General features: G+C 38.4%; 1 protein-coding gene across 2 annotated transcripts in view; it reads left to right on the forward strand.

The window, feature by feature from the left end:
• Positions 1–14,792, forward strand: part of LOC141770615 (metabotropic glutamate receptor 4-like) — a 197,112-nt gene that overhangs the window by 135,996 nt on the left and 46,324 nt on the right. For both annotated transcript variants that reach the window (XM_074640340.1, XM_074640332.1), the window contains exons 4-6: positions 13,048–13,183; positions 13,377–13,531; positions 14,419–14,559. In XM_074640340.1, coding sequence (XP_074496441.1) covers positions 13,048–13,183; positions 13,377–13,531; positions 14,419–14,559 — 432 coding nt within the window. The remainder of the gene's footprint in view (positions 1–13,047; positions 13,184–13,376; positions 13,532–14,418; positions 14,560–14,792) is intronic.

Genomic DNA, 14,792 nt, shown 5'->3' on the forward strand with positions numbered 1-14,792 from the left:
GCTAACGTTACGCCGGGCAGACGCACAGCTGACAACCTCGCAACTAAACTAAATTATGCGGTAGAGACATACTGGGAAAGTGGCTGCATGAGTCCTCAACAATACACGTAGCAACTGGGGACTCAGTTGTCTGTTTTGCACACACACTGCAGCTGGCGATAAATTATGGATTTAACCTGTTTGTGCATCGGCTTATTGTTGCAGCTGGGCGGCTTTTTAGGCACTAAAACCACAGCAACCCTGCATGCAACGCACTTATCTTGTCGGTTAATGGTTGATAATCGGTTTACAACGGTGGGCTATCAGTTAGAAAAAAAATCCTAGTTGATTACTACCACTAGCAAGTAACAAGTGCAGATATTTAAGATAGATTTTATGATTAGTTAAAGCTGAATTAATTAGTTATTTTGTTTGGCACTTTGGGGCGGATATCCACAAGCTGAACATCACATACTTTTGATAAACTGATTTATGTCCTTACAAAGCCGATAAGGTTTCACTCACTTTTAGCTTCATTTTGCCCCCCATTAACTCCTGAGGGAAATATCTGGATTATTAGCTGCTAAATGCTTCACTATGTTCACCAGCTGTTTGCTACCTTTGCCTCGTTTCCATTAGGTGAAGGGCAGATAATGACATGTGCTGTTGGTTTTTGCTTAAACCAGCTGGTTGCTACGGCTGAAAACGATGCCGATGAGAGCGATGAGACTGAACCTGAAAATAAGTAAAGTTGTGGGGCCAGAAAATCAAAACAATGAGCTGAAAGATGCTAAAATGCTTTGTAGAGCTGATTCTTTGTCACTACGAGTAACCCTTTTTACATTTATGTGATCCATTGCTCACATAAAAATATTGATAAGTGCCGCTTTAAAATGCTGTCATGACGGATAGTTATATATTCAATCTATTGACATGTTGATGTAATTGGCTCTAAGTGCAGAGGGTAACATAGAGTGCTACATCGCCACTGTTTTGTTGCTCCATGTTGTATTAAGGGCGATTAACTCGGAGTTGCACTGTGAGGCCTTTTCGTCATTGTTAAGGGTATCAGTGTTGCCAAAGCTTGCTTGAAAACTCAGTCAATTTGGTGGCACTGAACTATGACACTATTACAGAGTCAATTAAGTAGGCTACAGTCTAAAGCACTCCTATTCTTAGGGCTTAGTGTGCGGACTCAGCTCTGCCCAAGGCGTTTCTGGACTGTAGTCATAGGAAAGAGGTCAGACAGAAGTCAATTGGTTTGACTGAAACCGCTGCCCTTGCTTTTGAGGAGAGGTGAAAAATAAAATAGAACATTATGCAGCCGAGTATTTTTTTTTTTGTTTTTTGTCTTGCACTTTAAAGAGGGATTGTAATGAAGGGATTGTGTCAAGCCATCTGTTAATGATGTCTCTGGTGATTAGAGATGCTCGGAATCTGCCAATTTACAGCTTGAATGGCCATGACAGGTGACCGATCAGTCTCAGATATAGCCGATTCTCTGCCGGTCACGGTTCGGTACGTTTTTGGTATAGCAGGAAAAATGAAAATAATAATAATTAATATATATTTTTTCATTTATTTTTAATAATGTAAACATTCAACAGTGGCTTATTGTCCATAATTATTACTTTAACAGTTAACTCCAATACTGGCATATAAGAATAAAATGGCATAAATAAATGACACAATTTTTAGTAATACTCCATCATAATTATTATTTATTGTTATTATACCTTTATGTAACCAGGCAAGGCCCATTGAGATTATAAAATCTCTTTTCTAAGGAAACTATTTTGACAGTTTGTGTCACAGGGCATACCGAACAGACGACGCATACTGAACCGGACGTCCTGTAACGAACGGTTCAAACAAATACATATACATGTACATATACATACATAAATATATAGATAAATAAATACATAGTTTTATATAGATAATAAATAATTGACTCTTTGTAATAGGCTCTTTATAATACTCAAAAATGTGTGAGTATGCTGTCCATCATAGTTCTGAGAAAAAAAGAAAATCGAAATCGGAAGGTCAGACTTTTAAAAAATTGGAAATAAGAATCGATCAAGAAAATTGCAAAATAGCAAATCTGCATCACTACAGGTGATATCTCAAAAGAGCAGACTGATTGGAGGGCGTCTGTAATTAAATTCACATTTTCTTCACTCAAATGTGATATGGCAGACACCACCTCCATTCAATGTCGCTAAAATGTTGACGGATGATTCATTCCGGCACTGTGGTCTGATGTTTAAAAACATTACAATGATTAGCTTGATGGAGGCGATACTAACTAAAGGTCAGATTTTAAATGATGACAGATTTTGACTCCCCCACCATGGCCCGATCCGAAAGCGTAAAACAACTAAGGTCATTTTGGTTCCCAACAATGTTACCTCAAACTTTTTTTTTTTTCCTATTTTTTTTTTTCCTCGCTTATTTTGTCTAGTTATACAGCCGACAACACAGACAATTAGAAATGTTATTGTTCTGTTTGATGTTTGAAAGTCAGATCTGACAGAATGGAGTTGTATCCCAAAGTGCTGTATCTGGCTATATTTGTAAAAATATCCTATTCATCCAAACACCATGGATGAAGAAAGTGCTCCATTTTTATTGTTTGCCAAAGTACCATCAAGCTAAAAGAGAGAAACAAAAGAAGCAATTTAACCATTTTCTCTTTTTTGACATTTCAATGCGAACCACACACTTGAGGAAAACAATCTGAAAACTGTGTTGAACAAAACTTTTTAACACACTAAATCACAATAACTTTTAATATGTATTATTGTGGTCAAGGGTCTATGTGACTGAACATGCGTTATCATGAAATAGTGATTAGAAGTTCCATTTTACTTTAAATATGAATATAAATTCATCAATCCCACGTGACACAATAAACACATGTTCGTGATAGGACAGTATGTGGTGAGCAAATATCTAGCAATCAACTATCAACAAAACAAACAAATGAATAAATGTGAATAATTATTGTGTACTTTACTGTGAATGTAAAACACAAAATTATAACAAACACCAAATTAGCAGCTTAGTCTTTTTAACAGACAGCTCTTTTTCATATGTGGATTTTTATTGCATGTAGGTTTTTCATCTAAAGCTGTAACTACATGTTAGTCTTTGTAAAAGAGGGAGGAGATTTTAGTAAATGACTTTGTGCATGAAAAATGTTGCAAACATTTTTGTTTTATGTCACCTGCTTAGTGTACTCACAGTGACCTGTGAATTCATTTCAGAAGCTCTGTGTATGCCGGTGTGTAAGGAAGAATTTGTGTGTTTATTTTTATAAAAGCAGAATCACGAAAAGCCATTCAATGAACGCAGAAGTGAAAAACATACTATGCTGTCAGCCTTCAGCAGATTTCACACTGACAAGCTGTCCTCTCTACTTTGGGCTTCTACGAATTAATCATTCCAGGAAATATTTTATTATTATTTTATTTTGACATCTCACCGCAGCTGCAAATCAATAAAATTACACATTGGCCTATAAAAAAAAGAAACGTGCAGTATGTAAAAGTAGACAGTAGTAAAATGTTAAAATATTTTTTGATTTAAGAGAATAAGAATCTCCTATAATAAACTAAAATAAAATAAGCTACATAGAAAAATCACACTTTTTTCCATCTGAGTAAATGCAATAGTTAATGAGAAAGTAGTGAGGATGTAAAAAAAAAAAGAAAAGAAAAAAGAAAGGTCTATCCAGGTATATTAAAGGTGACGTATTATGAAAAACTCACTTTTTCAATGCACATAAAGTTGGTTATCTGGAGTGTCTAAGAACTCACAAACTGTGAAATAAGACAACCCAGTCAGTTTTTTTGGGGGCTTAATCAGAAAACATGTGATTCAACAAGCCATTCAGATTTGGCTCCTCTTCCTATGTCACATGCAGGCTCATTAGAATATATCACCCGCAGATTGAGAACTACCTTTGTAAAGGTGCATCATATGTTTCTCACAAGCCAATCAGAGCAGACTGGGCTTTTTCAGGAGGAGGTCTTAAAGAGACAGGCGCTAAAACGGGGAGTTTCAGACAGAGGGTGAATACAGGTATATTCAGACAGACAGTTTGAGAACAATAATATTTTTTTGAACATTAAAGCATGTAAACATGTTCTAGTAGAAACCCAAAATACAAGTATGAACCTGGAAATGAGCATGATATGTCCCCTTAAATTAGTCCCCTTAAAACATTCCTGGTTCTGTGCCCGGATCCACAGTTTCACCAAAAAATAATCCTTGTTCCTTGGTCTTTGGCTAAAGTCTCCACCAAGTCTCTTTTAAATCTGTTGGTAAGTTTTGGAGATAGCCTGCCTGCCAACAAACAAACAAGGCTGAAAACACAACCTCCCTGGCAGAGATAAAAATGACTAAATCTAATATTGATTTTTAGTTCTCACTTATTTTTCCTTGGTGGTGTTTTTCAAAGTAGCTGTTGCACTTTGACATGGACCATATCACGGAAATATCTGTGGGACCGCCAAGTAAAGATGGCCCATGTGTGTGTGGTATTGTTTTAGATGTTACCAAATGTTTGAGTATACCGATTAGAAACCTAATAGGCAGACATATATTATTTTAAAGCACAGTATTCACTTTTTTTTATTTCTCAAAATGTAGTCTCTAAGTATCATTGTATTTTTGTCCTCTTATCATTTTACAGTATATGCCTCACTTCATTGACTATAATAAAACAGATTATTTTGATTTATGCATGACTGGTATTGAACTGGTATATGTGCTCTCACTTGATTTAACACAATATTTCAAGCTGAAGTCTGAGATCAACTAACTTTTACACGCTCCGAAAGCACAAAAATGAAACAGCCCTTGAAAGTCAGAAGCATCGAGAGCTTTGAAAAAAAACAAAAAACAAAGAAGTCATGGTGCGTTCCAACTGGTTAATTATCTACTTGAGTGGCTCCTCATACTAAACACACAAAAAGACATGTGTGGCGAACAAATAACAGGGGAAAGATGTACAATTAGGAAAGTCAGTGGAGCAGAGACACAACAAATTGTGTTTTCACACTTAATACTATTGTATTTCTTTGGTTTAATTGAACATGAACTGAGCATGGACACAGCATAACAGATTAATGTCTACAACCAGCCACGCTGATGCGGCTTGCGGTGGAAAATATGTCTTGGTAATGTATTTTGAAAAACAAATGGCATCGTTGGACAGGAATTTATTTTCAGGCACGTCAGACCCACATAGGCAGTTAAAGTTACACAGTATACACTTGGCAAGAGAATGGGGAATGATTTGCAAGACGAGGTTATTTCAAATCTCCTCACATATCCACGAAAAACAACCTCCTGACGCAAAGCAAGCCAACAGCAAACCTAGAAGATTCCTCTTTGTATTGTAAATGCAGCAGGAAGGTAAAATCATCACAGGCAAAGTTACTTTAGTTTCCAGCATCAAACGCTTTCTCAGGATCCGGTTTCCCTCTTTGAATATGTTGTCAGTTCAGTGCTTAAACTCTTCCGTGAACTTTTGTGACTTCTCTGCAGTTCACATTTCATTTGTAAAACCACAGTACAACTGTTGAGAACATTATAATGGTGAATAGTTCACACATGTAATTTTAAACGTCATGTTGCTTCTGTTCATATAAGATCTACATATCATATTCCTTTCTGACAGACGTCCTCATTAATACAGCAATAACTGATCATTATGGGTGATTTAGTGCTATCAGTATTCAGCAAGAGGACATCTGTGTCTCCTTGTTTTTTTTCCAGTGAATAACTTTACTCCCTGACAAAGAGGTCTTTACATAATGCATTCAAATTAGAGCGCAGAACAGGAACACTGTAGTTTTCAGTGGAATTAAAAAACAGTCCTTTTTTGTAGGACTGCTGCAAGGTTAGCAAGCTCACTGCTGTTTTTACAAGTCCTGAATTAAGCAGGAAATTGCAGTATGTTCTGCCTTGAAATATTACATGAAAGCCATGAAATGCGCTGTCGGTAAATTAAAAATACAGGCAAAATGAAGGAAGTGAAACTAAAGTTCATGTTTAAATAGAAAGCCTCTGTCAGCTCATTTGGAGTTCAGCATCCTTCAAATTTAATCCCGGATTTACAAGGAGCTGATGCAGTATACTGTACATTACATACAAGATATCATTCAAATGTTCCTCATAAACACAAATATGACCGTTCATAAATCCTTACATGCATGCATCCCTAAATATGTTGTTGTGTGAGATTGTGTCATGTGTAAAGTCTCACTAGTCTGGTGATTTATTTGAACAAACATGACGTACAGAAGATGAGAGAAGTCCTCAATGCGCTGAAACTTAAAGCAGCATTAAGTGATGTTTTTAGCCCATTACCACGCATACAGTTGATATGGTGAAGCACACAGTTGTCTATTTGCACATCCAGCAGAAACAAAGCAACATTAGGATTTTTTTAGAGTCATGTTAATGTCAAATTTTGACTCCTCTTAGCTGTGGTTTGATCTCTACAAACTCCTGAAGGGAAACATGATATATCTCTTAGTTGCTAAATGCTCAACCACATTGTCACTAACTTTGTCTGTCTCTCATTTGGTGCTGTACAGGTAGAGTACAGTGGGTTTGACTCATTACACTTTATCAGGTTCCCTATTAGCATTGGGTTTACATCCAAAATATTACCAAATAGGTGCTTTTGCTTTTTGCTTTGACACTGAATCCTCCGCCCATTGAATTCCCCTTACTCTCGTCACGGGATAAATGATTCCTGCTACTCTGTGCTGTGACTTTGCTGCTGCTGCTGTACAGAGCAGACACTTTAAGTTTATAATTGTAGCGTCCGACTAAGTATTGATAACACACTTTGTGTTTTTACAAATTCAAGGTTTTTATTAGGGCTGTCAAAGTTAAAGCGATAATAACGCCTTAACACAAATTTGTTTTAATGCCACTAATTTCTTTAACGCATTAACGCAACTTGCTATTGTTATGTAGTGGTATCATATGAAACTAGAAAAACCCAAGGAATTCATTGGTACCAACCATTTCCTACTAGCTTGTCGTGAAAGAGGCTAAAAAATGCTGCAAACTTACGCTAAATTTTGGCGAGGAAAAACTGGCATTACCATTTTCAAAGGTGTCCCTTGACCTCTGACCTCAAGATATGTGAATGGAAATTGGTTTTATGGGTACCCACGAGTCTCCCCTTTACAGACCCATAAATATATACATACATTTGCATAAAGCAGCATATTTGCCCACTCCCATGTTGATAAGAGTATTAAATACTTGACAAATCTCCTTTATGGTACATTTTGAACAGATAACAAATGTGTGATTATTTTGCGATTAATCGCGATTCAAATTTTAATCGATCGACAGCTTTAGTTTAAATCGACAATATTGCCAAATAGGTGCTCTTCCTTTTTGCTTAGACACCAAATCCTTTGTCATCATCATCTCGACACTTTCACTTTATAATTGTAGCATCCGACTAAGTATTGATAACACGCTTAGTATTTTGAAAGGCACTTAATTAATCCCCGAGGGGAAATTCAATTTGTTCCCTCTGTTATATACAGGACACACACACACATGCACAAACAGGACCTACTGTATACATGCGTTAATGAGAGAGATGACAGAGCGAGGGGGCTGCCCCTGACAGCTGCCCGAGCAGTCGGTTTGGTGCCTTGCTCAAGGGTACCTCGGCAGTGCCCAAGAGGCAAACTGGCATCTGTACTTGGTACATGCGGGGACTTGAACCGGCAACCCTCCGGTTCCTAAGCCAAGTCCCTATGGACTGAGCTACTGCCGCCCCTAATTTTTACAAATTTGAGTTTTTTATTTGATGAACGTGGGCGCTGATACACGAAAATGAACTAACTGAGTTTTTTTCTATAAAATATAAGCAAAACCACAGTGGGGGCAGAGGGCAAGTAATGTGATTGTATATGCCCGAACACCGTGAAACACCAGTAACCCCGACCATTGTGGCACGCTTACTCAACACGTCCTCTCTCTGCAGTTTTAATCTAATCGTCATCTTATTTATTCATGTGGGAAACATGAAAGTGTGCGGCTGTGACATAATCCGATTTTGTGGTTGTGGAATCCGGTGCTCACATAATTCAAACACAAAGATAATGCACTGGTTGTTGATGTCTTGACTTGATTTCACACACAGTGTGTGTGTGTGTGTGTGTGTGTGTGTGTGTGTGTGTGTGTGTTGTTATCTGGAAGGCATCTAAATATAAATGAAAAGCTGAAGAAGAAAGCTGCTCAGCCATTGTGGCAGAGACAGATTACATGACTGCGGCTGTCCTGACACTGCAGCAGCTTGCCTATTTGTCACTATTAGTTTCCATTCATTTTAGTGAACACATTGTTAAGATAACACCAGGACAGTCCTGTACCGTGGCATGTGAGAAACTGCAAAGTGGCGGCGTGGTTTACATGCTTCACACTTATCTAAACCCATCAATTTACGTAAACACCCCAAATGACCGATAATAGAGCCTGTTTGAGTCAACTGGACAAGTGGGTCATCACACACAAATGGCTGAAGTGATGAAATGCTCTCACGACTGTGAATGTGCACACTCCCTGCGGCAGTCTACCATAAACTAAAAGATGATGAGAAGCATCCAGACGGTTAAAGTGTGATTTTTAGGTATACCAAAAATCCCTTCTAGGATCAAACACATGATGCACTTCCTGCTCAAAATCTGTAATAAATGTCCAAAAGGAAATCGCCAAAAGTGTCGAAGAAACCTTTCGGAAAACTTAAACAGCCTCAAAGGCTTGTTCCTAACACCCTTGTCAGCGCATGAGACTTGATAGTGCTGCACTAGAAACCATTTATCCATAACCTATTCTTGTTTATTTACAAAGAATCTACAAATCCTCTAACCCAGTTTCACCTCTGAATCACCAACCAAATCTTGTTTGTGTGTCATTGACGGCTGTTTCCCCCAGTTAGAGGAACAATTGACTTATTGAAGCTCTGCAGGTGGGATCCTCCTACATAGCTATATAGCTGCACCCATAAAAGAATGGGACCGGAAAATGCCACTAAAATGGTGACAAGTGTGCATGAAATTGACGCAGCTGTACAGGTTGTTGCAAGTCGACTTACAGAAATATTGTGAAAAACATTACTACCATTTGCTACCACAGCTTTTGTTTCTGCTGAAAATGACGTCCCATACAAAGCAAAATAACTCCCCTTTCTAACAGATACTGGCTAAAATGAACACATGGGACTGAAGGAATGAAGTTAACCAAATGGCACTCCTGTCTATTAAACAGTCTATAAATCCTAATGTGTTTTTTGGCATTTCACTCAGTACATTATCCTTGCACTAAACCTGGTAGGGAATTTTATTCGAACAGTCGTGGTCACACGTGCTGAAAATGTATCTGCTCTTGGTACTGAAAGCAAAGTGCTTGGTTGCTACTGCTGTAACAAATAAATACGAGTAAAAGTATTATATTATAAAGTAGGGCCGTCAAAGGTGCGGAGGTTAGCACTGTCGCCTCACAGCAAGAGGGTTCCATGTTTGAATGCGGCTTGGGGTACCCACGAGTCTCCCCTTTACAGACATGCTCACTTTATGATAATCACATGCCGTTTGGGGCAAGTCATAGTCAAGTCAGCACACTGACACACTGACAGCTGTTGCTGCCTGTTTGGATTGAGTTTGCTATGTTATGATTCGAGCATATTTTTTATCCTAAATGCAGTACCTGTGAGGATTTCTGGACAATATTTGTCATTGTTTTGTGTTGTTAATTGATTTCCAATAATAAATATATACATACATTTGCATAAAGCAGCATATTTACCCACTCTAATGTTGATTAGAGTATTAAATACTTGACAAATCTCCCTTTAAGGTACATTTAGAACAGATAAAACATTATGTGATTAATTTTCAATTAATCGTGATTAACTATGGACAATCATGTGATTAATTGTGATTCCATATTTTAATGGATTGAAAGCCCTATAAAGTATTAAAAGCAGCGGTGCAATGTGTTCCTCTTAGTGTGAGACCAGAGCTAATACAACAGGTCTGCAAATTTATAGTTTAATTTTCAGACCGTGGGATAGTAAAAGTATCTTTATTGGAACTGTAGAACTCCTCAAGAGGGGAAGCAAAGACAAAACTAGACAAACCTAAACGTCTGCATGGCTGAAATTGATGGCTTTTTAATCTAGTTTCTTTTCTCTTTGATGCAGTGATGGACATACTAAACAGATACAGCCTAGATAGGGGGTCACGTATTAAAATATTTTGTGTTTGGGTATGATGGTGAGGGATCTTGATATCCTGCTGTCCTGCTTTTATTCAGACTTTGTTTTTTTTTGCCTAATTGAGTCAAAGCTGAGCTTGAGAACAAAGAGACGCTTACAAAATATCTTACATGTGCACTAATCTATGCTGACAAAAAGAGAAAATCTTTACAGAGCCAGAAGATACATTTGGATAGAATGGGTTGGTCTCAGGCAGCATGCGTTGATTTCTTTTGTCATGAACTCTCATTAGCTATTGCAGCCCACCATTATTAAAACTTGTCTTTACACAGCTCTCATTGCAGGGTTGTTGCAGATTTTGTTGGCTGACAAAATGTAAGATCTTTGCATGTGTGAGGACAAGGTCAGAAATTCTGTCTGACCTTCTCAAACTTAACGAGGCTCGGTGACAGCTGTGACTAGACAGTTTCATCCAACACAGGGATTCTGTCTCGGACCTGAAAACTTTTTAGACAGCTAAATCTGGATTTAGCTGTCCCCTCATTGAGCTGGGCACCAGGGTGGAAGACCGCAGAATGACAGGAGTCTAGATCACCACAGTTTTGCCTGTCACACACACACACATACTGGACAATAATCTACTTTACAAGTACTGAAATAGCAATGGTAGAAGCCTTTTCACTGTAGTATTTATCTGTATGAGCTTCATTCATCAGGTTGTTGACACGGCTCCGCTGATAGAGAGGGAGGTGTTACTTTAATTAGCTTGTAGTTAATTGTTCGGTCATTTCATTGGTTGTTTCCTTTGATTGCTTTTTGGAGAACTTGTCGGGCTGTAAAGTTAATCTTTCGTGTGACACAGTAAATAAACACAGACTAACAAAGTTTCGCTTCCCTGACACTGGTCTCCAACTTCAACCCTGATACAGGTACAGTATGTATCTATAGGATCTACAGTGTACGGTATGTACAAAGACATGTCTCGGCTGTGTCCCCACTGCCCTGAGAGCTGCAGGATGCTAAGAAACAATCCTTCAGACAAACATGCCACACTGAGGCTCTTTTAATCTCCCCCAAGAAATCCTGTTGGAGAAGCACTGGAAACATTGCTTCGACTGCACAAAACACATCACATCATCCTTTTGTTTGTTTACTTTTCAGTCTGCTTTCACAAGGACTCAAAGTGTTGGTCATATTGTGAGTGTATAGTGGGTCTAAGCTGGGATTCAGACCGAAAGCATTCACAGGGTCTCTCTTGCATAAATGTTCTTTTCTCCTGTGTAATACCATGAACAGAGTCATCAAATGCTCCACGCTAGCAACAGTATAACAACATATAACAGTACACTCTAGCATCGCAAGCTACTCAGCAGCCCTGCCACACATATGCCTCCACAAACTTCTGCTCTCATTAACAGGTTTATACATGAAAATAAATAAAACTTTAGCTCCAAAAATAAAGAAAAAATCATTACATTTAGTTCACACTTAATTTAAAAGTAATTTAGTGTCCCATATTTAGCAAAAACACTAAAAGTAAGTACAGCGAAGAAAATATGTACCTTCCTGGGGAAAATCCAGAACAGAAAGAGGAAGTAAAGTTAGCGGTTCCTGTCAAACACACAACATTATAGGAACATATTATAGGAAAGTGCACAAACTCTATAATATAACATATTTAACCCCATAAAAATACAATGACATCACTTTAGGAACCATGGGAAAAGTAAGAAATGTAACACTAAAGATGCTAATGAGTACCTTTCAAAATAAAAGTCTCAGCTAGATCCACAGCGGAATGAAGAAGAATGAATAATGCCCTGTAGAAATAACAGAGAAACAACATACACAGTACTGCACATTGTTAACACCATTCTCTGTCCCACAAAACTGCTAAACTGCATACTGGCAGGCTGTTATCATTCACTGTTCGTAGCTATACCTACAAATAGTAATTCGTAATTTGTAGGCCTATATATATCCCACGAAATCTTTTCGTATTCAATCCACGTAATAGTTAACCAGGAAGTATAAAGAACGACAAACGCTGCGTAGGGAGGAGGTTGGGTGGATGAGTGGGTCAAAAAACACCACACTTCCACCGAGGAGACCGGTGTTCATATCTCGTGTGAAACCAGAAGTCAACGTTGATTTATTTGTCACGTAACTTCCGTACTTAAGTTATGCTACTTCCATAGTTATTTTAACCCATATTGTAACTATGATCTTTTTTCCTAAACCTTACTAAGTAGTTTTGCTGCCTAAACCTAACCAAGTCAATGTTTTCCTAAACCTAACCAAGTAGTTTCCTGTGAAGACTGAAGTTTATTTTGAAAAACTGTATGCATGCAACGGGCGGAAATTCACACCTGTTGCTGGACATTTGTAGGAAAATGCACTCAAAATGATTTCATAAGCTATCATACGAACCGTTGTATGAGGATACGTTGATACTGTAGATAAAGAAAAAGTTGTATATTAAGAAACTCTCAAAGAGCTGTTTCTTTTAAAAGCCAATTATCCTCCTGCTGGTCAATACAGCATTTCACCATCTCAGTTTCAGTTCTCTAAGCACTCCCTGGAAAACTGACAAGACAAAGCCCTCGATTTCATTACCTCACCCATGATTGCTTTTTTGTACCTAATTACATTTAAATTCAGTTCACACAATATGTAAAGTGACATTTTTGATGTTTAATTCATTGTATATTTAATTTCCGTGATTTTATTTGATACTGTGAAGGTATTTTTCTGCGGTTTCTCTAAATTATCACATTGACATCTATAAACTTCTGTGTGTTTAGGGGGTGTATGCATCTCCCAGTCTGTCAAGATTCCCCGGGAGCCCAAGCAGCTAGAGTTTGACAAGGTCATCCGACGACTCAGAGAAAACCCAAATGCAAGAGTTGTCATACTTTTTGCCAACGAAGACGATATCAGGTAAGGCCTGGTAATAGCTGCACAACACTTCTTTGAAGATAAGAGAAACACGACTGCAGCAGCCGTGGGAACACAGCCGTTTCCGTCCAGCTCTAGCAGACCACTGTGTAATGAATTGCAAAGCAAAATCAAAGCGGAGCTGGTCGGGATGCTGACCTTATCCATGTCAACATCTGTTTCCTCACCTTTGCAGGCGGCTACTCCATGCAGCTAAAAAGGCCAACCAGACAGGCCATTTCATCTGGGTGGGTTCGGACAGCTGGGGCTCAAAGATCTCTCCGGTTGTGCACCAGGAGGAGATGGCAGAGGGAGCAGTCACCATCCTGCCCAAGCGGCAGTCCATCAAAGGTACAGAGGAGAGCATTGTGCTTTGTGCAAAAAAACAGATCCCCCTGTATAATAAAACCATGTGCATTATAGAGTGCTACAAGAATGAGTCCTAAAACCCTGAAATGAGTTAGGATTTTAGCACTTCTGGTTCCCTCGTCTGGAAGTCAATGGGTTTTAAGCTTAAGAGAATTCAACATTTTGTTCTGCGACATAAAATGCATCATTAAATACCCCACTTGTGAACTTTGGAGCCTTAATGTGTCTTAAAGAAAGTGGTTGCTAACAAGTGGCTAAATGAGACGACTAAACATCATCACGCCGACTTGTCCGCCGTTACAGCCTTGTTGAGTATACTAGCGCTCATGCGACCGCGGTGTAGTTAATTTATAGTCTAACGTTAGCTTTTTACTTCGGCCGATTGCATTTACTCTTCCAAAAATAAGAGTGGTGTCCATTTGTGAAGATTATGTTGCGGAAAAAATGTGTAAGTATCATACTTTTTTTTTTTGCCACAGTGCTTATTTTCTGCAATAATCCAAAATCCAATGGAAAAATCCCATTGGCTTTTTGTTGAGGGAACCAGGGTGATGCTAACTTCCTGGTTGGCCTACAAAAATATGTCATCCCTGCAGCACTCTATTTCAGTGAAATATTCTTTTCATGTGATCACGTATGTGTATCTGTTTGCAGAAGAATTGCAGATTTGTAATTCTTAAACATTAATCATTTGATCATCAAAGGTTTAAAAACTAAAATTCTGCCAATCAAAGTAAATTGAACATATGCAATATTCAATCAATTATACTGTAGGACACATCAGAGCTCCAGCTAACAGACTGTACCAACACTGTTGTTTACACTGACACTCACTGTGCCAATGACAATGAACCCATTGATCTGTCTAGGGTTTGATCGTTACTTCATCAGCCGAACGCTGGAAAACAACAGAAGGAATATCTGGTTTGCTGAGTTCTGGGAGAACAACTTCAGCTGCAAACTCAGCCGTCACGCCTTGAAGAAAGGGTCCGGGCTGAAAAAGTGCACAAGTAAGACACTCTCCTGTTGTGGGGAAAAGCCATTTATCGTTCTTTTTGTTCAAACTTTTAACCAATGTGAAAACATTCCTCTGATGTCTTGAGGGAGGTGACACATTTGGCTCACGGTGTGTTCTGACAGCATTGCCCACCTCTAAAAAAAAAAAAAGTGGAGCAGCTATACATTCAATATTCAAACTCACAGTTAATCTCACAGCTCATTTCAGTGCTGCACTATATTTCTG

This window comes from Sebastes fasciatus, chromosome 1 (assembly GCF_043250625.1).
Source record: "Sebastes fasciatus isolate fSebFas1 chromosome 1, fSebFas1.pri, whole genome shotgun sequence".
Lineage (NCBI taxonomy): Eukaryota > Metazoa > Chordata > Actinopteri > Perciformes > Sebastidae > Sebastes > Sebastes fasciatus.